This window comes from Cryptomeria japonica, chromosome 7 (assembly GCF_030272615.1).
Source record: "Cryptomeria japonica chromosome 7, Sugi_1.0, whole genome shotgun sequence".
In the NCBI taxonomy this organism is placed as follows: domain Eukaryota; kingdom Viridiplantae; phylum Streptophyta; class Pinopsida; order Cupressales; family Cupressaceae; genus Cryptomeria; species Cryptomeria japonica.
The window spans coordinates 609,651,760-609,676,249 of NC_081411.1; the positions used below are offsets into that span (position 1 = coordinate 609,651,760).

General features: G+C 36.4%; 1 protein-coding gene across 1 annotated transcript; it reads right to left on the reverse strand.

The window, feature by feature from the left end:
• Positions 1 to 20,080: 20,080 nt before the first annotated feature.
• LOC131060629 (G-type lectin S-receptor-like serine/threonine-protein kinase At2g19130) lies at positions 20,081 to 22,099 on the reverse strand. The gene has a single exon (XM_057993941.1). The coding sequence runs from the start codon at positions 22,097 to 22,099 to the stop codon at positions 20,081 to 20,083; it is 2,019 nt and encodes a 672-aa protein (XP_057849924.1).
• Positions 22,100 to 24,490: the final 2,391 nt, after the last annotated feature.

Below are 24,490 nucleotides of genomic sequence, written 5' to 3' on the forward strand. Positions count from 1 at the left end.
CTTTTCTAACTTACTTTTAAGCTTTTCTATTTTAATTTCTTTTCTTTTCTTAGTCTTCAAGTAGTATTTGTTTTTATTTTAATGTGTGGAATCGACCAAAGTCATGTTAGTTATTTAAAAAATGAAATAAGCTTGCAATTTATTTTATAATACTCATAACTTTCCGAAGTGTTTAAATATCCCATATCTTTTGAATGTAATACATCTTGTGCTGGTATCAAATTTTAAAATATATGTGTGATTGTGCTTGTGTTGTTAGGAGTCTGTGTAAAGCAATGGAGTTGCAGCAAGAGGACTTGCTAATGCACAAGGGCGTAGTCATCTTTGTTGCACTCATACTATACAAAATAAAGATGACATACAATAGAAGAGTAGTGTAGCTTCCCAATGATTTTCTAGTACTATGTGGTTTGATTTTATAGTTGGTTGCAGCTAGAAAAGTGAAGAATGAGAGCAATTTAGGTGCAAGCCAACAAGAGCAACTAGAAAAATTGGTGGTCAAGCAATTATCAATAGGTTCTACAAGACTCACACTATGTGTATTCGTGGGTTACTTTTTCCTTGGCATGGCCACTATAGTCTATAGAGGTGTATGCACTACCATTGCCACCTTGATCCTAAGTTTAATCACTCATATTTCTACATGAGATGATTTAAAGGTTTTCTAACATACTTTTAAGGAAAGCAGAGCTTCACATACATCTTACTATCCATGAAGTAGGCAATGAGGAATTAGACAATAATGTAGAAACCATTGATATTTCTTCTTGATAACCTTCAACCCCCAATCACCTCTATTATCACCACTTCCATCTCTAGATTGGTGATCTTAAATAGTCTTTTTATTTGGGAAGATACATCTTCTTAGGTGTAGTCACATGGCAATCTTGAATTCAACACCTTTTTTGACTTAACAATATTAATAGAGATCATGAAATTGCCTTCAATATCAATAATCTATTTTCTTTGAAATGCATAACTTTTAATCTTCTAATAATGCTTCAAACTCTACTACATTATTAAAGTTGTGAAAGAACATATATAAAAAATCATTTATTATAATCATATTAATATTAAATTGATACTCAACACACTGTTCAAAATAAACTTATTATAGTTTTATTCGTTCTTCAATCAATCAATAATGCTTTTGACACCGTATCAATTATTAGCTAATAATTCTTCTAATATTATTTCTAATCTAAAACCTAAATCTTAGGGAATATAGAGACTTTGATCACAAGAATGCCATTTTCACAAGTGAAATTTTTTAATATCAGGCCTTCTTCCATGGCACAAGTGGTGCAAATGATAAAAGGATCTATGCACGTAGAAATGTCTCCACGTCCAAAGAAACTTTCGTTTCAGGTGAATTTTCTATTCACCAGTGATCCCAATTCTTGATCTCCAATTTATACTGCCATTTCGTTCAATAAAATTTTGCAATTTCATCGACTTACAGTTTATCTCTTTGTTAGTTTATTAACGATCACCTTCTCTACATCGGCCATTAAGGTTGTCAAGAAAATTAACGTGCCTAGAATTGATCTTGTTCCATAAACCATTTCACCACAATTCCCAAAAAGCGTACCTTCTTACAATGTAATGGCTAAATTTATATGAGAATTGGCACGGACACACAAATTGAAACATTGAATTTTACACTCATTATGGTATGTGTAAAGAGCAGTCGGGTGTTTCAAATCTAAGTTATCAGAAACAAGAAACGTAACGGCAACAGTAACATGATGAGTAACGAAATATTTAGAGGTTGCGGATATATATATAGAGATACTCTAAATTTACATTGAGATTTTGGATGCAAATCATAAGCTTTGGAGGCGATAAGTAGAGATGGCAAGTTGGAGATGCATGATTTTTATTTGTTGAATGATATACTATCTGAGATGCCCCTAAAAATACAAACTATGGGTGGTCAATCTACAGTTTAGTAATAAATAAAAATTCATTTATTCGTAGGTTAAAAACAATTAGTTTATTCAATCAATCTGCACTTGCAGTGAACAACAATTATTCTACTATCTACACTTGCAGTAAAAATTAATCACTTTAATCTCTCAGTCTGTCAATTTGCATTTGGAGTAGGTGGGTGAAGTGAAAGATTAAACTTATTGTCAATACTCAAGATCCAAGAAACCGTTTAGCATGCAAGTGGATAAAAAGCCTTCTCATAAATGATAGCAACAGGCCTCTTGCTGAAAACATTTGTTAGAAACGGGCGTCCGCAACAGAAAACGCGTTTTGCTCGTTGAAACGCGCAATGTTGTCCTCCCTTCGTGTTTCTGGCAACTTAGTTTCAAATTATAGAATCATTATCATCCATCCATGAAAAGTAAATACTCAATCATTTCAAACTGATATTTGATTCATGTAAATCAATGGACCATGGTTAGATTCCCTTTGTGCTCTTATATTCTTTGTATGAGTCCTTTATAGGAACATGTGAAATAGAGAGAAATAAGCACAATTGACAAGTTGTTTCGAATAATTATATATATGAAAAATAAGAAAATGGGAAGAGAGAAATCTTAAAAATTATACATACATACAAAAGTGATACAAAAATAATTCTATTGATTGTAGCAATACTATGTGTCACATTTAATATAACCATCTAATACAATTCCACTCAATTGTGGATAAATATTATTTATTCATTTGCAATAATGTTGTATATTTCTACTTATTTATGAGCATTTAATGTGACTAAGAGGTATCTATATATGGTAACGAGTTTCTATGTACCATAAGTCACTCCTTAAAATATCAATCATAGAACTACTAGTAGAATATATCCATCCAATTGACTGCATACATATTATGCAAGGAATTGGAAGAGAAGAGAAATGAAACATGATAATATAAATGCCATAATTAAATATAGGTTTAAGCCATGTAAGAAGTATTGTAGCTAACACTTTGTGACAAGAAAATAAGTAATATTAAAATGATAATCATATGACTACATAGATCATGCAAGCATATAACCATATAGGCAACAAAGGATAATCGAGTTGAAATTTCCCCTTGTATAGGAAAATCGTAGAGGAAGATATGTCATTAAGATAAATTTATGAAACATCTAGAATTATAAGAATATTCAGTCAACTCTAAAGATAGCCATGCAAATACAAATAGATAAGATATATGAAAATATATACATGTAAGTACAAATTTGTATGTGACATGCATGGAATAATGTGTAATGATAATTATTTTCAATATAAGAAATACCAAAAGATAACTTTAAATGGTTGTAAGAAAGTTTAATAGATTGTCCAATGATAAGATAATGAAATCGGATAAAGACTCATTTGTATAAAGATATATACTTAATATACTGATAATCATGAAGTAATTTTTTTATGAATTCATAAGAATATAGGAATGATAACTAAATATAGATCATAATAACATATAATGGACATTATTAGTTTGTAGTATGAGGAACATAGATCATGAAAGCATATGTCAATTAATAATCTAAAATATGAAAAATGAAGCATGAGAAAAATAAAAGAAAGAACAAAAGTTAAAAAACAAAAATGAGAGTAAACTTGTGGACACACAAGATAAGCATACGTGTTAGAATAAAATAAAAATTAAAAAAAAATGCTTTCTAATTAGGAGAAGGTAAATTATGAGTCAAAATGGGAGCACAAAAAATAAGAAATAGTTAAAAAATAAAAATAAACAAATTATATGGAAAATGAGCCAAAGAGAAAGTAAAATATTGTGTCTTTGTCTGTGTCTGTGTTTGTGTATATGTGTGTATTTCTATGTATATATATGCATGTGTATGAACATATATACATATATACACACACGTGTATGTGTATGTGTATGTGTATGTGTATGTGTATGTGTATGTGTATGTGTATGTGTATGTGTATGTGTATGTGTATGTGTGCGTGTGTATGTATATGTATATGTATATGTATATGTATATGTATATGTATATGTATTTGTATATGTATGTATGTGTGTCTATTTTTAATATGTAAAGAGATCTCTTGGAGAAAACTCATTATATAAATAAAATAATAAAATATTTATATCATCATCTCATTTATATGGTGCTCAAATGTAAGGATTTGTATGTCTCAAATTTATGTAAATTTGTATGATTTAATAGTACGTCCTTAAAATATATTAAGTATTTAAGTGTAGAGAACTAATAAAATACATCTTAAAAGAAAAATTATAATAGATGTTTTAAGTGGAGAAATATTATATAAATTACCTATGTAATATAAATTATAAAGTTAATTATTGATCAATATAATGAAAAATAGAATATTTATCAATGTATTTTAGGACTCTTAAAATCAATAATATATTTTTGTATTTTAAAATATACTAGTTTTCTTATGAAGAAAATTATTATTTTAATGTACTTCTTAGGATGTTATATTTTATTGCCTTTTTTTTTCTTAATGTATCAATACATTAAATAATGAACAAAATCAAATTAAATATATTAAAAAAATAGATAGTTTAGGTTAGCCTTTTTAGTAAAGTTTTAACTCTTTTTTTTAGCTCCTCTTAATCTTAAACCCCTTACATATATTTGTTGAACTATATGTTACACAATTACATGTTGTGTGCACGTTTAATTTCATATTCATTGCGATGTAATCTATTGTGCTCCCTCTCTTAATGATTTACAAATGTTAAGGAAAACCTCAGTTTTCCTCCAAACAAAAATATCATCTCCCTCATAGATATCAACAAAAGAAGGTGAAGTATTTTATAAGATCTTTGTGATCAAAACCTTCATAGATATCAATAAAGAAAGTAAAGTGTTACCAAAGATCTTTTCAATCAAAACCTTCACAAATATCAACAAAAGAAGGTGAAGTATTTCATAAGATTTTTCCATTCAAAGCCTTCACATATATCAATAAAGAGGGTGAAGCATTCCAAAACTTTTTGTGATCATTTTTTTTTTTAATGATCTTTGCGATCAATTTCAATAAGGATCTATGCAAACAAATCTTTCACAGCTTTAGTAACAATCTCCACAACCAACACTACAACGAATGTTATGGAATTTCAACAATGATCTCTATGTTCAATACTATGATCTTTGCAACCAACACTATAGCTTCTTAGGTTCAACAATAATCTTTATAATTAATGTAACGTCATAAATTGTACGCACTTGCTAAAGCAGTACAATTTAACACCTAGTTTAGCACCTGCCTTGGCGCAGTTGCACTTTGCATGGCATTTCCCCTTTAGCACTTAATTAATCGAATTAATTAGGTCTAAAGGTTCTATTTCACCATTTTCCACATCACAAAGTCGGGCCCTTTCATTAAAGCGTGCCCCTTTCATTTTATTCCTCCAATACATCACTTAATCAAAAACCCTAATTAGGCCTTATTCTGAGCTTGGGGGCTTGATTTCGGGGGTCAAAACATCTCGAAATCACCTATAACTTCGAGATTCTCTCTAAAATCATCATATCTGACGGCCCTGAAAATTTGGTGAAAAGTTGTCGAGACCGTGGCGCCCGGAGTGCACACGGTCCCGGACATTTTTCCCGAAATTTTAGGAGCGCGATCCAATCATAAAATAAAGCTTAACCCCAAGAAATTGGCGGGATATTCAATCTCTAGGTCGGCCAAAAGACGAAATTGCGACCTAGGGTTTCATACATAAGAGCTCTCTTTCTTCATTTGAAAGGATCCGATTTTTGGTTTTCAGGAACTTCATATGCAGCGAAAGAGCAGATCTTTGAAGACTTCAACATCTTACAACATCCCTCTATCAAGCATTTATCAATTCCATTCATCCATTTAGGGCTTGGAAGACATTGAAGAACAATAGGAGATTACCGACTGAAGATTGGCTTGTACTCCTCCCTTGAGGGTTGGATATCATTGCAGGTTTCGGGATTCAGACGACGCCGCGGGATACAGATCCGGAGAGAGAAGGTCGAGATAGCACTCTGTATCAAATTGCAGAGCAGAAGACTGGGACAGGGGCGCTGGGCGCCCTAGTCCTGCCAGGACAGGGGCGCTGGGCGCCCTGGTCCCTGGGACAGAGGCGCTGGGCGCCCTGGTCCTCCGGACAGACAGCTTTCCGACAGTGTTCCAGAGTGCAGAACAACAGTTTCCGGTGCAGTTTTTAGGACAGTGGCGCCCGCGCCCCCGTCCCGAACATTTTCAGTCCGATTTTGACTCCGGGTACACATCTGCATTCTTATTTCATCCTTGTATTTACAGTTGTTCATTGTTTAATCTCAATTTTGCAATCTTGTTATTATCTCATACTTGCATTTTGGGATTAGGGTTTGAACTTGCATTACTTGATCTTACAATTCCAACAAGGGAATAGAAATCCTAATAGATATCCCGTGGCTCTCTCTTTCACAAAAAGAAGTAGCCAATTGTGCGATATCTCTAGGCTCTTTTGTATTCCGTAATGTGTGTCAAAAGGTAGGATTAGGGCATGATTAACCTAGTCTCGCTTTTTCCCCCACACATTTTGGTGAACCCGATGTGAATCTATCATTGCTTCCTCTTGCATTGCATTTGTTAGATCTAGATCTAGATTTAGTGTGTTTTCATTTCATTTTCATTAAAAAAAAAAAAGAAAAAAAGAAAAAAAAAAGTGTGTTTCTTTGCATTGGGTGTTTAAGTTTTGTGTAATCTTTTCAAAATGTCGGATTTTTATTTGCAAAATGTTCATGCTTTCGATGATTATTATGAGTATAGCCAAGACGAATTAGATGAAGCTTTAGATGAGTTTTTAAACCCTAAAGATGCCAAACCTTCATTTTACCAAAAACTCATAAACCTTGTTACTATGCCATTTCGTTGTGATGAGAAAGATAAGTTGAATGAGTCCTCTCAAGGGTACATTCCTATCAACTCTTCCACTAAATCTAGTAACATGGTTGTTTTCAACAATCCCCTCTATGAGGAGATGTCTCCTTTTGAATCAAAAGATAAACCTTTCAATAGATATGATCATGCTTTGTTGGATGATGCTCTTGATGACTTTGTGGCTTTATCGAAATCTTTAAACAAGAACAAAACTTCTAAATTAGTTAACATGATAAACTTGAATGAGCATAAAAAGCCTCTCTTTGAAGTCCAAGGAGCTTATCCTTCTCCCACCTTTCAAGTTTCTAAGTCACCTCTCCTTACTGTCCAAGGAGGGTATGATCATGATTCCTTTCGTACTCCGAATAAACCAATCATCACTGTGCAAGGAAGAAAACCTATAAGTCCTTATAATTATGCCAAGAAAATAACTAGAGAGAGTTAACATGCGGTTGCCCATACTTATCATACCAGAAATAATAGGCAGCCTAGTCCTCCTCCTGTTACCCCAGTTTCCCTTCCGAATCCTCAACCAATTCTTCTTCAAGCTCCACGTATTTCACAAGTTCTTGGAAAGGAATATGATCTCATAGAACAACTTAAAGCTACCCCTGCTAAGATATCCCTTTGGGATTTGATTCAAACTTCTTCCGCTCATCATGGAATGTTACAAGATGCCTTGAAAGATTTGAATGCTCCTCCACCGAATACATCTAGTAATATAGCATCTTTGGTTAACTCTGTGATGAATCCTAAAGCTCAAATTGTGTTTACCCAAGATGAGTTGCCTACTAGTGAAATTTAACAACAATATGATCCCTTGATGATTGTGGTTATCATGAAAGACACAGCTATAAGGCGAACACTAGTAGATAATGGCTCTGGTCTTAATGTGTGTAGCATTAATCTTTTGCATAAGATGAATGTGGATACATCCTTAATTGAACCGGACTCCCGTCCTATTCGAGGCTTTGATAATATGGCTAAAACTTCATTAGGTACTATCACCTTACCCATCACAGTGGGGCCTGTTACTTTGCCTACACCTATCCATGTTATGTTGGGAAATCTAACGTACAACTTGCTACTGGGGAGACCTTGAATTCACAGTATGCAAGCTATCCCTTCTACATTGCATAGACAAGTTAAATTTATTTATAACAATAAGACATATACCTTGATAGGTGATACTAATTTTCAAGCTTGTTTGCAAACATCCACTTCTAAGGGGGGTTCTTCTAAGCCGTCCTCATCTAGTGATGAATCTTTAAATAAGATACCTATCGGTGAATCCTCGCTCTCCGATGATCAAAATTCTTTGGATGAGTCTGGAGCTCTTGGAGAAGATTCTTCTCGACTTGAAACTACACATAAGAAGGATTTTGATCCTGGGAAGATCCTCGAAGACGACGATTGGGGATCCCTTGATTTTAATCCTACCTTTGTGGGTGAATATAAGGTTCCTTCTAGAGAAATTAAAGTTGAAAAGAAGGAAGAAGCTGAAAATCATAAAGTTGAAAAGAAAGAAGAAACTAAAAATCAATCAACCTTACCTGAATCTATGAGTAATAATTTTGTGGCCGCCTCTCAAACTTCTTCTCCTCACATCTCTAATTATGAAGAGTTTGATTCTTTGTCTTATGAAAAACCACCTTCTCTTCCTAAAATGGTTGATCGTTATGGTCGTGGTTTTTGCATTTTTGCTAAGCATGGGTATCATGGAAAAGGTTGTGGTGCTCATGAACAAGGGATAAGAGTTCCTCTAGAGACTAATTTTCATAATTATGCCTTTGGACTTGGCTTTAATCCCTGCAAACGTACTAAAGCTTCTAAAAGACCATGCATTAGTGTTAATGCTATCTCTACATCTTTATCAATACAACATCCTGAGTATATTGATGGGGATCCTTCGTGTGCCTGTGCTTTGGATGTCTTCCCTACCGACGATGCTTTAGCTGAGTTCTTGGGAGCCTATGACACTCTTCCTCGTTATCATCACAATAGGGGACTCCCTTATTGTTTGAACACTGAAGCCTATTTTGGAAAAGAGATTGATAATGACGAGATTGTGAAAGAATTCCCTCAGTTAAAGGATACTCCTCAACAAAGTAATCTTCTCATAAGTGACACCACTGATGTTAAGATGGATCCTTGCAATAAAGAGAAAGTCATTAAAATTGGGAAATGTTTGGATGAAGAGGAACAGAAACAATATGAAGAACTATTGCATGAATTCCCTGAGATCTTTGCTTGGGCATACTCTGACATGCCTGGTATAGATCCTAAGATCATTACTCATAATATTGTCTTAGTTCCTGATGCTAAGCCCGTGAAACAAAAGATTCGAAAAATGAATCCTAAGGTGGCTCTGCTTGTTAAGGCTGAGATTGAAAAATTATTGGAGGCTGGATTTATCCGCCCTATTGACTATTCCCCATGGATTTCAAATATTGTCGCTATGGCTAAACCAGACAACAAAATAAGAATGTGTACTGACTTTCGGGATCTAAATAAGGCTTCTTTAAAAGATGATTTCCCTCTTCCAAACATTGACATGATAGTTGATTCTACGGCAGGACATGCCTTGTTATCCTTCATGGATGGTTTTTCAGGCTACAATCAAATTTTTATTAACCCTCAAGATCAATTCAAAACTGCTTTCACCACTCCTTGGGGTACGTTTTGTTGGATAATGATGCCTTTTGGACTTAAAAACGCCGGTGCAACTTATCAACGAGCGATGACCCTTATCTTTCATGATTATATGCATAAGATTTTAGAGGATTATGTTGATGATATTTTGGCCAAATCCTTTCTTTGCATGGATCATGTTAAAATCCTTCGTCAAATCTTTGAAAGAATTCGTAAATATCACATGCGCTTGAATCCCCGCAAATGTGTTTTTGGTGTGGATAGTGGAAAACTATTAGGGTTCATAGTTTCGCATCATGGGATTGAGGTGGATACTAAGAAAATAGATGCTATTGTCAACATGCCACCTCCTAGAAATGTGTCTCAACTTAAAAGCTTACAAGGAAAGATTCAAGCTATTCGTAGGTTTGTGTCTCAGCTTGCGGATCGTACCTTTCCTTTTACTCAACTTCTTAAAAAGGATATCACTTTTCAATGGAATGAGGATTGTCAGCAAGCATTTGAAGATTTAAAAGTGTATTTGGCTAGTCCTCCTATTCTTCAACCTGTCGAACCTTCTAAACCCTTCCTTCTGTATACAGCTGCTTCCTCTCATGCTCTCGCAGCATTGTTGGCACAACATGATAAAGATGGTAAGGAATGTCTGGTTTATTACATAAGTTGTACCTTACTCGATTATGAGACCCGATATTCTGCGATAGAAAGACAATGCTTGGCCTTGGTATTTGCGACTCAGAAATTAAGACATTATCTTTTAAATTCAGAAGTCCATGTCATGGTAAAGTTTGATCCTTTGAAGCATCTTTTCTCTAAAACTGATTTATCAAGACGTCTAGCTAAGTGGGTTATGATGTTAACTGAATTTGACCTTAAATTTGTTTCACAAAGAGCAATTAAAGGACAAGCGTTGACCGATCACTTAGTTGAGGCCCCTTCACCTTTCTCCTTCCCTAACCCTGAGTCTTTTCCTGATGACTTCATTCTTTCTATAGAGAAAGATGAAACTTGGGAGTTATACTTTGATGGCTCTAAGTGTCGTACGGGATCGGGGGCAGGTGTTCTTCTGATTTCTCCTACAAAGAAACCCATTCCCTTATCCTATCGTCTAAATTTCCTGTGTACCAATAACATTGCTGAGTATGAGGCTCTTATAGTGGGAATAAAAGCAGCCTTAGCTCTGAACATAAAACACATACATATCTATGGAGATTCGCAATTGATTATAAGACAAGTAACAGGAATATATCAAGCAAAACAAGACAAATTATCACAATATAAAGATCTTGCCATCTCTTTATTACAGAAATTTGATTCTTATACCATGGAACCGGTTCCTCGAAAAGATAATCGACATGCGGATGCAATGGCATGTGTGGCTTCTCTTGTATCTTTAGAGGACCCTGTGGTTGATCTTAAATTTGTTATTCACAACCTTATTTCTCCAGCTATTGTAGACGATTCTAGCTTGGTAACATGTTGTGATTTTATAGACTCAGAGGAATGGTACTCGCATATCGTAAGATATTTGACCGATGGTACCTTTCCTGATTCCGCTAATAGGAACACTAGGGCTAGAATCCACAAGTTGTCTGCTAGGTATATCATTCTTTCTAATGTCCTTTACCGAAGGGGTTATGATGGTCTTCTCCTTCGTTGTCTTAACAAGCCGGAAATCCCTGTTTCTCTTGAAGAGGCACATTCAGGTGCCTGTGGGGGGCATTTTGGGGGCAAATCCTTGGTTCATAGATTGCTTCGTATGGGATACTATTGGCAAACTATGCAGAAGGATTCCTTTTCATTTGTTAAAAAATGTCATCAATGTCAACAACACAATAATCTGATTCATGCTCCTGCCCAAGAACTCCGTTCTCAAGTAGCTTCTTGGCCTTTTTCCGCATGGGGTTTGGATCTTATTGGTAAAATCTCTCCTCCTTCATCTCAAGGACACACCTTCATTATAACCGCAACAGATTACTTTACGAAGTGGGTAGAAGCTATTCCCCTTCGCTCTACCACTGCTGAAGTGATTTGTCAATTTCTTCTAGAAAACATCATTTCTCGATTCGGGATACCTTCTACTATAATCTTAGATAATGGGACATCATTTAAGAACAAGGACGTGAAGAAATTCCTCGAGAAGTATCATATCAAACATCGATTTTCTACACCATACTATCCTCAGTCAAATGGTCAAGCCGAATCATCCAATAAGATAATTGAACAAATTCTTCGCAAAACCGTGAATAAGCATGGTAAGGATTGGAGTAACCAGCTAATCTATGCTCTTTGGGCCTACCGAATGAGTGTACGAATTGCTACGAGAACTACTCCTTATAATCTTGTTTATGGTGCTGACGCTATTATGCCCTTAGAATTAGAGATTCCATCACTTAGGGTTTCTCTCAAAGGTATAGTAGATGATGACTCTTATAGAGAACAACGACTTCAACAGCTTGAGATGCTTGATGAACAGCGTATAAACGCTCTTGAGCATATTCAAGCATATCACAAAACTCTACAACGAAGCTATAATGATAAGGTTATTCAACGTTCCTTCTCAGTAGGTGACTTAGTCCTCTATGAGAATCAGCGCAATGTGAATGCCTTACCTGCAGAAAAGGGAAAATTTAGTCCTAATTGGCTTGGACCATATATCGTTATTGAGGATTATGGATCAGGTGCTTACAAAATAGCGGATGTAGATGGTACGCCTCTTAAAGAACCTATCAATGCTATGCACTTGCATAGATATTATGCTTAATTCTTCATTCTTCATCTATCTTCTTTTCAATTCTTCAACATTGGATAATATGTTAGTGTCTCTTAATTAAAGCAAAATAGAATTAAATGTTATGTTGTTTAATCTATATTGCTTCGTTCCTGACAAGCGTGTCTTCTTACTTTATGGTTTGTCTTGAATTCATTTATGTAAGTTGTAAAAGATTTACATTTCCATTATGCTAGCATATTATACAGTGTCTTTATGTGTTAAGTAGAGTCGTATCATGTTGTGTTTAAGTTCAAAATTAAATCACGTTAGTTATATGATTCTTAGACTTAATGCATATCTCTTCCCTATCATCAATGTAGTACTTGATTAAATATTTAATTAAGTCACACATGTATCAATTTAATCATGGAGCATTGAGAAATCAATCACATGGAAATTAAATTCTGAACATACATGTACATTTACCAGATGTATTAGATTTAATCAAAGCAAAACATACATTGTTTTAAGCATTAAAGATAACACATTTGAGACAAAAGAGAAGCATGTATATATACATATATATATGTGTGGATCGTATACAAATATAGGTCACTGTATATCCAAAATGTAACCTCTCTTTTACATCATAAAATCATCTCCTATCCCTAGGGCTAGTGGCTGGAGAGTGTCGACTGGACGCTCCCTCCTGATCTGGCCGTGAAGGTGGACCCATGGGTGTGTAGCGCGATACAGACCGTGAGTGACTCCGAGAGGAACTCCTACGATCCCTATCCATAAGGATCGCGCGATAGGTGGTAGCCTTGGCCTGAGCCGCTACTAGATCTCGCCGCGCCTGCTGGAGGTCCTCTGATAGGACTCTCTCTCTCTGCCGCGCCTGCTAGAGGTCCTCTGATAGGACTCTCTCTCTCTCCCTCCATATATCTACCTGTACTCAGAATGGGGAAAATAAGTCCTCATGCCGACCCGCGTTCCCCTGAGGCCTATAGGCAATCTGTGAGGAACTGGGGATCTGTGCTATCATGGAAATGTCTGTCATTGCCTGCTGAATTAAGGAACGCCACTCCTGCACATTAGCTGTGGCAGTAGAATAGATTTTTTGTTAGTACCATTCTATATCATCAAAACATTAATCAATCAATATAAAACTACTATACCTGGATCTCCCTCGCGCCAGTAGGGATCATGATATGGTAGCATCTGTGCCTGGGCACCACTAGGCTCCCCTCACTTGAATAATCTGTGCACGATGGGTGTGGGCTGGACGGTACTAGGAACAGGTCTCCGTATCGCCTCATGTTCCCCCTGTTGGGGAATAAGAGGTGGATCCAGAGCTATGGTATCGTCTCCTGAATGGTGGGGAGCTGCATCCGACTCCTCCTCATCATCTCTATCGTCCTCCTCGTCATCCTCATCCTCGTCCTCATCCGCATCATCACCTGCATCTCCCTCATCCTCCTCTCTATCTGTATCCTCCTCCTCCTCCTCGGCACTGGGTTGATCGCCTGTAGGTGGATCAGGATCTCCCGCCTCCTCATGACCCTCTCCCTCCTCTGGCTCCTCTGACCTGGATCCCTGGTCCTCGTCTTGGTCTCCATGTCTCCATGGGCCTGGGTAGCCTGTCGGATGATCTGGTGGAAAGATAGGACCTGGATATGATCTCATAAACCATGAGACGTACCTGCGCTATGCTCCAGGCTCTGCAGAGTAGTCAGTGACTACATCCTGATCAGATCCCTCTAAGTCTGTAGTCTCGATGTCATCTATCGTCGGTCTCGCTACTACTCTAGGTCTGGGAAGGACTCGCGAGTGTTGAGTATAGATGGGCACATCGGCTGGAACACACTGCTCTAGCCCGAACTGCCTCCGTACTCGGTCGAAGTAGAAAGGGACTATGATGTGTGCATATCATCCCCGCAGTAGGCGGTTCCTCTGTAGGCATGCTAACTGTCTCTCCATCCCATCCCATCTGTGCATCCGTAGGTAAGGTCTCCACACTGTCACCTCGGCTATCAGTCTGTCAAAAATCACTCTCCAATATAACAAATCTCCAAATCTCCACTCGCTGGTAAGTGGATAAGCGAACACCCTAGGTCGCTCGCTCGCTGTACTCAGCGGAAAGCCGACGGGCCTGGTGCATGTGAAGTGCTCTAAAATCCACACCTGTAGAAGTGTGCATGTCATCAAACTACAACCCTGTCCAAATACATACTCCTCAAGGTCATGATAGAGATGTGCAAGCATACTCCGACCCCAAGCATACACTCTCCTGTGTCTCTCCATCGCTCTGATGCACCATGTGAGACCCCCATGCATGTGCGTGCCTCGCCCATTAGGGCAGACGGCTAGTGCTATGATGGCTATCATAAGGCGTCTCAGAAGGGGTACCTCCCCTGTAGGATGTAAGAGCCAGCTGACCATGATGCGACCTCTCGTCTTGCTTGGCATGACTCTCCCTATGCAATGCACCTGCTCTCTCTGATGATCCTCCGCTGACCAATCGGTCGCGTATGTAACAGTCGCTCCTCTGATAGGAAGACGAAGTATACGGTACACATCCTCGAGTGTGACCGTCAGCTCCCCTACTAGAAGATGAAATGTGCATGTGTCAGGATCCCATCGCTCCATCAATGCCATCAGCATCGCAGGATGGAACCGAATGGCTGGCATGAGGATCACATACCATAATCCTACTATCGACAGTGTGTCTCTCTCTGACTGAGTAAGCCGCAGAATCTGATCTCGCAAACTGCGAAGAATATGTCCCGCTGTATGCTCTCTCATGTACGGAAGGCCCTGCAACACAAAAACATAACCGTAATCAGTACTCAATCATCAAAATCGCTAATGCAAACTGTCGAACATCGTGTGCTAGTCCTGAAACCCCTCGCCAAGCCCTGATTGGGGACCATAGTGTCCTGTCAGGGACCATGGCACCCTGAGGGGACCATGGCGCCCTGTCAGGGACCATGGCGCCCTGAAGGGACCATGGCGCCCTGAAGGGACCATGGCGCCCTGAAGGGACCATGGCGCCCTTGTCAGGGACCATGGCGCCCTGGGGGGACCAGGGCGCCCCACAGGGACCATGGCGCCCTGGGTGGGCCTCGGGTCAGCCTTCAGGGCCCGCAAACGATCACAGAAAAGTCAAAATGCAGAAAATCAAAAGTCAAAGTTCAGTCAACTCACCTCGTCCAGTGGCTCGTCATCAATCACGGCCTGGCGCAGGATCTCAACCCTCGTGGGACGCTCCGGTCGTCGTGAAGGCATGATGATAGCTATGTGGGCTCCGCTGCAATGAACAGTACTCAGAATCAACAAAGTGACAAATGCAAGTGTCTCTTTCAAGGTATATACGTTCATTCCTGTACCTTTATTTTCAAAACCCTAATTTTCCTCTTTCACTCATTTCATCATAACTTGAGTTTGGGAGATGCGATTTTCGAACCGTTTATTACGTAGGAATCGTATTTTCATTCCCCTACTCTCGGGATGTTCCAAAAAGTGCTTTGATGAAGCCTTTTCAGTGAACATCCCTCATCAATACTCTCTTACACAATTTGGCGTAAGTAAACATGCTACCCTGTTTCACCTCCCTAATAAGCAAGTCGAAACAAGGGGGGGCATACAGCTACTCACAAATTTCATCACTTTCCTTAGTAAGCATTAGGTGATTTTTGTGATCTAACGTGTGTTTTGTAGGGTGCGGTTCCTAACTGTGTACTGCAGATGCCGCTGGGGGCTTCGTTCGACAACGTATGGATATATCCTTTTTCAAATAATGTTTACTTTCTGTACTTTAGCTTGCATATGCACGTAGTACTCATATGACCGCTAAAGTGGGGGCTAAATGTAACGTCATAAATTGTACGCACTTGCTAAAGCAGTACAATTTAACACCTAGTTTAGCACCCGCCTTGGCGCAGTTGCACTTTGCATGGCATTTCCCCTTTAGCACTTAATTAATCGAATTAATTAGGTCTAAAGGTTCTATTTCACCATTTTCCACATCACAAAGTCGGGCCCTTTCATTAAAGCGTGCCCCTTTCATTTTATTCCTCCAATACATCACTTAATCAAAAACCCTAATTAGGCCCTATTCTGAGCTTGGGGACTTGATTTCGGGGGTCAAAACATCTCGAAATCACCTGTAACTTCGGGATTCTCTCTAAAATCATCATATCTGACGGCCCTGAAAATTTGGTGAAAAGTTGTCGGGACCGTGGCGCTCGGAGTGCACACGGTCCCGGACATTTTTCCCGAAATTTTAGGAGCGCGATCCAATCATAAAATAAAGCTTAACCCCAAGAAATTGGCGGGATATTCAATCTCTAGGTCGGCCAAAAGACGAAATTGCGACCTAGGGTTTCATACATAAGAGCTCTCTTTCTTCATTTGAAAGGATCCGATTTTTGGTTTTCAGGAACTTCATATGCAGCGAAAGAGCAGATCTTTGAAGACTTCAACATCTTACAACATCCCTCTATCAAGCATTTATCAATTCCATTCATCCATTTAGGGCTTGGAAGACATTGAAGAACAATAGGAGATTACCGACTGAAGATTGGCTTGTACTCCTCCCTTGAGGGTTGGATATCATTGCAGGTTTCGGGATTCAGAAGACGCCGCGGGATAGAGATCCGGAGAGAGAAGGTCGAGACAGCACTCTGTATCAAATTGCAAAGCAGAAGACTGGGACAGGGGCGCTGGGCGCCCTGGTCCTCTGGACAGACAGCTTTCAGACAGCTTTCCGACAGTGTTCCAGAGTGCAGAACAGCAGTTTCCAGTGCAGTTTTCAGGACAGTGGCGCCCGCGCCCCCATCCCGAACATTTTCAGTCCGATTTTGACTCCGGGTACACATCTGCATTCTTATTTCATCCTTGTATTTACAGTTGTTCATTGTTTAATCTCAATTCTGCAATCTTGTTATTATCTCATACTTGCATTTTGGGATTAGGGTTTGAACTTGCATTACTTGATCTTACAATTCCAACAAGGGAATAGAAATCCTAATAGATATCCCGTGGCTCTCTCTTTCACAAAAAGAAGTAGCCAATTGTGCGATATCTCTAGGCTCTTTCGTATTCCGTAATGTGTGTCAAAAGGTAGGATTATGGCATGATTAACCTAGTCTCGCTTTTTCCCCCACACAATTAATATTAATACTTATTCTTGCACTTTTTTTATTTTTTTGTGATATGAGAATATTTATGCTTGTACAACATTTTAAACATTCTTGTAACCTTTTTCCAACTAGATCCATCAATCCATCCACAAGCAATTTTCATAAAATCTTTCATAGATTGTCCATTCCTCTCTCTATTAAAACATGAATTTTTAGAGTGATTCTTCAACCCACAAATTGAACAAGGGTGAAGATCCCAATATTTGTCTTCTTTATGTCCTTCTCTGTGACAATGCAAACACTACATTCTTTGGGTTGATTTGCATGAAGCTATATTACTGACAACATCAATTCTAACTTTCTTACCATATCAAGGCTCTCTTATTCCTTTCCCATGCTTTCTCAAACCCTTTCCATCATAACCCATTGTTTTCATGATCTACAAACAAACATTCTTTCCAACCCGACCTTTGTCATTAACATCACAAGTTACAAAATTTGTAGATTTAAACACATCCTTACCTTCAGCTCAACACTCTTCACCAATATCAAATGGTTCACTAAAAAAAATACAAATCACTAGCATCACATGAGACATAGCATAGTGTAGGTTTAGACTTTAGACTCTAATTTTTCTTTACATATGCTTCAAGAAATTGATTGAAAAAAATAGTTTCTTCTCTTAATTTTGATATTTTTTCATTTTGCGACATATTTTCCTTTTCTAATTCTTCATTGTCCTTTCTAATTTTCTCCAGTTCATTTTTCAAAATACCTTTCACACACATTAAATTCTCATTTTCTTTCTTTTCTTTTTTACCACTCTTTCCCATTTGAAATGAATTACTGAAAACTCACTTTGTTTAAATACTTGACAATGATTCTTTTTCAATGATTTAGATCACCTTCATTTGCTAGCTTTGCATGACTTTACTCCTCCTTGATCTCCTTTAAATTGTAACTTACTTGTCTTGTAGAGCTCAAAATTATTGTGACCTTTCCTTTTAATATTTGACTACTTCTTCATCTTTAGTGATTTTATGATAAATTTAGTGATTAGTTTCTACAGACAACTTAATTACTTTAAAACTGTGATTTTCTTTTATCTATTATAGATATCTATAAACTAGCAACAAAAAAATTATTATTATTTATTGATCCCTTATGTCTTCACATAAACTATAACAATAGTTCTAATGCCAACATTGACATCAACTACAATCAATATTCTTGACGTCTACAATCTATACCCTTGGCATTGATTATGCTTTCATTTCAAACCCTTGACTTCATTTGTAAGTCCTTTACTTTGGTAATAACAGCCTCTTTCAAGTTGCAACCTTCTTCACACTTAATAACAATGATCCACTTGATTATTTATTTGACACTTATAATAGCTACAATTGTACAAACTTGACAGCTGCAATGATGTGTTCAACCTTTCCAAAATTTTCCAAATTTATCTAATATAGCCAAGATTATCTTCTAACTTTGTTAGCTCCTTCAATTGCTATATAGTGGTCTCACAAATATATTCACCTTTACCAAAGCTGCAAATTTTCAAATTCACTATTGAATTTTCTCAATTTTTTAGTGAACGCTTATTTCCATTGATTGTGGCCTCCCTTTAAAAATCTAAGATCTCTTTTCTCATTGACAACAACTCCTTTTATCTTCAACTGCAGTTGGGATATTGGTTTTTATCTCTGCTTGATATGCCTCAAATGAGAGTATATAAAAGGTTTGTAATGATTAGAATTATTGTTATAAATACACAATCGACATACAACAAATAGCTATTAAATCTTGAATAGATGTAAATGCCTTCAAATGACATCACACAAAGAACATTTCCTCACAAATATATTGAAAGATTAGCAAGTTTCATCTCCCAATGCTTTCACATTTGGAATGCTTTACAGTGTCTTATACTTTGCACACTCCTACCATAGTTTGAATCCTCGAGATTCCTACTCCACTTAGAAGATATTCCTACAAATTGAATGCCTATAAAAAATGAAAGTTGGACTTCTCCCTTCATGTCATTAAACAAAATTGAAATACTTTTCAAAAATCATCTCCCAATGCACTACATTGTATTGAAATATCAGTCCCCCCTATCAATCACCTTTAACTATTCAAACAACTACACTTTTCCATTGCATTCTATTCAAACCCCGACTTTTTACAGGAAGAAAATAAAAAAAAGTTTGGAATGACGTGCCGCACAACCACTTCAACTACTTTGAAAACTTATGCATTTAGACGAAGGAAGCAAGACGATTAAAACAATTGCTCTGAAGTAAAGAATTGTCCAGCCAAAGAATTTAAAGTCCAAAGGTTGTCGTTGTGAGATTTCTGGGGAATGTAAATTTGCACTCCAATTAATTTGGAAGAATAAATATGAAGCATTGTCATTGTGATAATCTTTCGAATCGAGGACAAATGGATCGCAATATGAAAATTGGAGAGATTAAATTGATCTATCTATTACCATGCAGGCTCAAGATCATAGCAGCTCTAATATCAAATAGAAAAATTGGAGAGTAAGAAAATATTATTTTCTGTATAAATATTTAGCAACAATTAATATGCATATATATACATTTTACGTGCTGAATACACTGAACCTACATTTAATTACAATTTTTCAACATGCTTTTCTACTAGAAATAATTCTTCAAACCATGTCTCTAAGCAACAAAGGTGTGAAAGTATCACTCGGAATCATCGCTCTCTAATAAAAGATTTACCTTGACATTTGAGGGCATCGATACATTCATGGACCCTTCTATCATTCGTACCACTTCTTCCATGGAAGGTCTAGAGAAACTGTTTCCTTCAATGCACTGAAATGCCACCTTCACCAGCAATTCCACTTGATCAAGATCAACCTTACTGCCAAGCCTAGGATCTGACACACTCTCAATATTTCCCTGCAACATCTCCTTCAAGGACCAGCGAGGATAATATTGCTTTCTGGGGCTTGCAGTGGGAACGAAGTTTTTTCTTCCACTGACGAGCTCCAACAACATTTGGCCATAGCTATACACATCTGCTTTCACAGTGATGGGAACATCAGCAATCCATTCTGGTGCCAGATAGCCCCTCGTCCCTCTTAAAACTGTGAGAGTGCAGCTTTGTTCCCTCGACATGAGCTTCGCCAGCCCAAAGTCTGATATTTTGGGAACCAAGTGGGCATCGAGAAGGACATTCTGGGGCTTCAAATCACAGTGCACAATATGCGATCGACAATAGTCATGACAGTAATTCATTCCTCTTGCGATGCCAAGAGCAATGTTGAAGCGTAGAGGCCATGGAAGGACAGATGTAGTGCTGAAGAGGTGCTTGTCTAGAGACCCATTCTCCATGTACTCATATACTAACAGTCTTCGATGGTTTCCCTCGCTGCAGAAGCCAATGAGGCTTACAAGGTTTACATGGTGAATAGAACCAATCGTCATCACCTCTGCTTCAAACTCCTTTTCGCCCTTCTTTGATCTGTCCAGCATCTTCACAGCCACAAGAGTATTGTTTCTCAGCTTTCCTTTATAAACACAACCAGAACCGCCTGCACCGAGCTTTTCCGAGAAGTTTCCAGTTGCTCTTTTCAGAGCCCTGTAGCTGAATCTTGTAGGACCACTAGTATGTTCAGAAAAGGGCGAGGACATGGACTTCCCTTGCTTCTTCAATATCTTCCACAACCCAACACCCAGTATAATAATTCCCACAGGAAACAAGATTAATAAGAAGTCAGCCCATTTGGGTTTTCTTCTTTGCTTGAGAGGATCTGGCAAGGGTGGATCCACATAGTCTTGGAGATAGAGAGTAAAGGTGGAATCCCAAGACGGGTGCCAACTGTTTCCATCCCAGCTGTACATTCCAGGAATCCCCATATCGTCCAAAGATATCTTATGGACAAAAGATGTATTCGCATAATAAAGGGAGTTCCAGTATGCAAGGATCCGAGGGTGAGGACCATCGAGAACAAGATTGAACCTTCCATCATGATCAAGTTGAGCGTACAAGCATTCGTCACACATAGATGTTTTGATTGCAAAGTAAACTTCACCCATACTTAAACTCAAAGCATAGTCAGTCATACCCAAAGAATATTCCTCCATATTTGGATAATAAAGGTCTGCACGAGTTGAATACAGAGCAATGCCATTGTCTCTCTCCATCCGAAGGAAAAACCCGTGATTCATACTGATATTATAGTCTGGTGTATACCATCCATAGAGGCTTTGGTTTACTTTCATCTTTTGTCCTGCAAGGAGAGTATGTGTAGAATGATCAAAGGACTCCCAAAGGTGATCTCCATTTCTGTCAAGCACAATTAAATTGCCATCGTCTGTGATTCTAGCCACATGTGCACGCTTTCCGTTGGCTCCGCTGGTCCAGTTGCTTCCATGAAGGACCAACCCTCTTTTACGATGGAGGATCAACTTGCAGGATCGTTTACGGCATGCATTCGGCAAAGCCCACGTTAAGGTGTCGGCGTCCATAACATTGAAGTTAAACAATATTGTCAAATAATGGTCTTGCGATCCTTTACGATTCCAAAAAGCAACCTTAAACTTGCCATTGTCAGATACCAGAGATTCATTGAGCCCAACCTCATTGCGAGTTCCATTGACGTACAGTTCACTGCCAGGAATATTGAACGACCCACCCGCCCCTGCAAAAGAAAGGAGATATAAAAGTAGATGGGTAAGAATGCAAACGATTTCCATCATTCATTCACTAATTTAGGCTCCTCTAACTGAGTCTTTCAATTTTGAACTTGGTATTTGATGAATAATTCAGCGCACAGATTACATTGAAGAACACGGCAGAAACAAGTTTGGTTTGTTTTGCTTGTATCGGAGAAACAGAAGTTTTGAACATGGATGCAATCGACGAGATGCGGACATCTCACGTTCCCATCATTAATGGATATAATCGATGATGAAGGTTTTGGATGTAATGTATAACCGACGAGCTACTTACAACTCTGTGTTTATAGGATGTAGTCCACCGGCCTTCGTTTGCGGCTGGTTTAAATAGCACACAAAAGTTTTGATTTCAACGAAGTTCTGCTTACACTTTATCCCTTCTCTTTTATAAAATCATTTGCATCTGACAGATTAATCAAAACATTTGCATCTAACACATCTGATCAGCCTTGGGAAAAACAACTTCCCAACAACTTTTTTCCATTATACGTGTCCTCTCTTACGTAAAACAGGTTTTAAATTTGACAGTACATATTTCTATAAGAAAAAGAAATTATATTATTTAAACAATAAAAATAGGTATTTATATAATATTTTGTTGATATATATTTTATAAAATTAAAATAATAGATTAACAATTACATTATATTATTAACTATAATTTATTTTTTACAAATTAATTATAGAATTTTTTAAAATAAGGTTTCATGATAATTATAGAATTTTTTAAAATAAGATTTCAATTGTTATCATGATTCTTTGATCAATGTACACAATAATTAATGTCAAAGTATCTAAAAAAACAATTTAAAGACTGCGACAACTTTATAAAGTGACCGCAACAGGTCCTCCAATACCACGTGGGTTGGGCGAGACTAGACCTCATGACCTCGTATTTCACCATTGGAAGCTCTCACCAATCAAGCTAGGCCCCCAACAACAAAGTTTTTACTGTCGCGAATCGAACTAGGCCCGCAACTCCAAAGTAATTATTTATGTTGTTGTTGTTGTTGTTAAATATTAGCAATCGTATTTTATAATTAATTATAATTTTTTATTTATAATATCATGAATTAATTTTTTATTTTAAAATTATATATAAAATAGTTGTATGTACACATTAAAAATAATAATTGAATTCTTAATATTTCTTAACTTTTTTATTATTTGAAAAAGAACAATACTAGTATATTTATAAATATAATTTATTTATGAATTATATAACTAATTGTTTGATTGTTATTCACAATATTATAATCTTCAACATAATTTTATAATAATTATTTTTTTAAAAATGATCTTAAAATCTAATAAAGAATTTTATTTATCAAGATTCAAAATGTTTAAATTATTTTAAATAATATTAAAAATATATCTATCAACAATGTTTGTATAATATGTATCCATTAAATCTATAGATGCATTATTTTAGAAAAAAAAAATAGAATTTATAATATAAATATTTAAAAATAATTTGAAATTATATAATATCAATTTAAAATAAATAAAATAAAATAATTAACTAGTTTTTAAAATAATTTAATCTTTTGAATCTTAATAAGTAAAATTCTTTGTAAGATTTTGAGATCAATTTTTTTATAATTATTATTAAATTTTATTGATTATTATAATGTTGTGAATATAAAAAAAAAGATATATATTTCATAAATAAATTATATATAGATTACAATTTTAATGTGTAAATGTAGGTATTTCATACTAAATTTTAAAATAAATAAGTTAATTCATGATTATAAAAATAAAATTTGTAATTAATTATAAAATACAATTGACAATATCTAATATTATTTCATTAAAATGAAAAATAAAATAATAATAAATAATTTGATATTAATTATTATATATATTGAAAATAATAAAAAATCGTGATAACAATTGAAACTTTATAATTTAAAAAATATAGTTAATTCGTAATCAAAATGAATTACATAACATTAATATGTTCTTTTATTTTTATAAAATATATATTAATTAAATATTATATACATACACACTTTTATAGTTTAAAATAACATAAAAAAAATTATGTATAAACTAGTCAAAATTTAAAACCTATTTTACCCAAAAGAGGGCATGTGTTCAATGAAAATATATTTAAACTTATGCATTCTTTAAATATATATTTAAAATTATGCAAAAATTTATGCAAGTTAAACTATTCGAAAAATCGTTTTTCTAGAGTCTGACAAAAGTTGTTTTTCTAAAGTCTACCAAAACCTTGAAACATGAGCAATAGAAATAAGGAAGAAAATGGCAACAAGAAAATGTAAGTGGGGTCCACATCGAACAACACACACTAAGTCAAAGCTACATTGGATGTTGCTCATATTAAAGAGCTACTAGAATATTAGAGTAATGCTCCCTACATAGTGGCCAAGGTGCTACCTT

Bases quoted from the DNA above. Each gene is read 5' to 3' on its own strand.
- LOC131060629 (XM_057993941.1), bottom strand. From the start codon at position 22,099: ATGGAAATCGTTTGCATTCTTACCCATCTACTTTTATATCTCCTTTCT.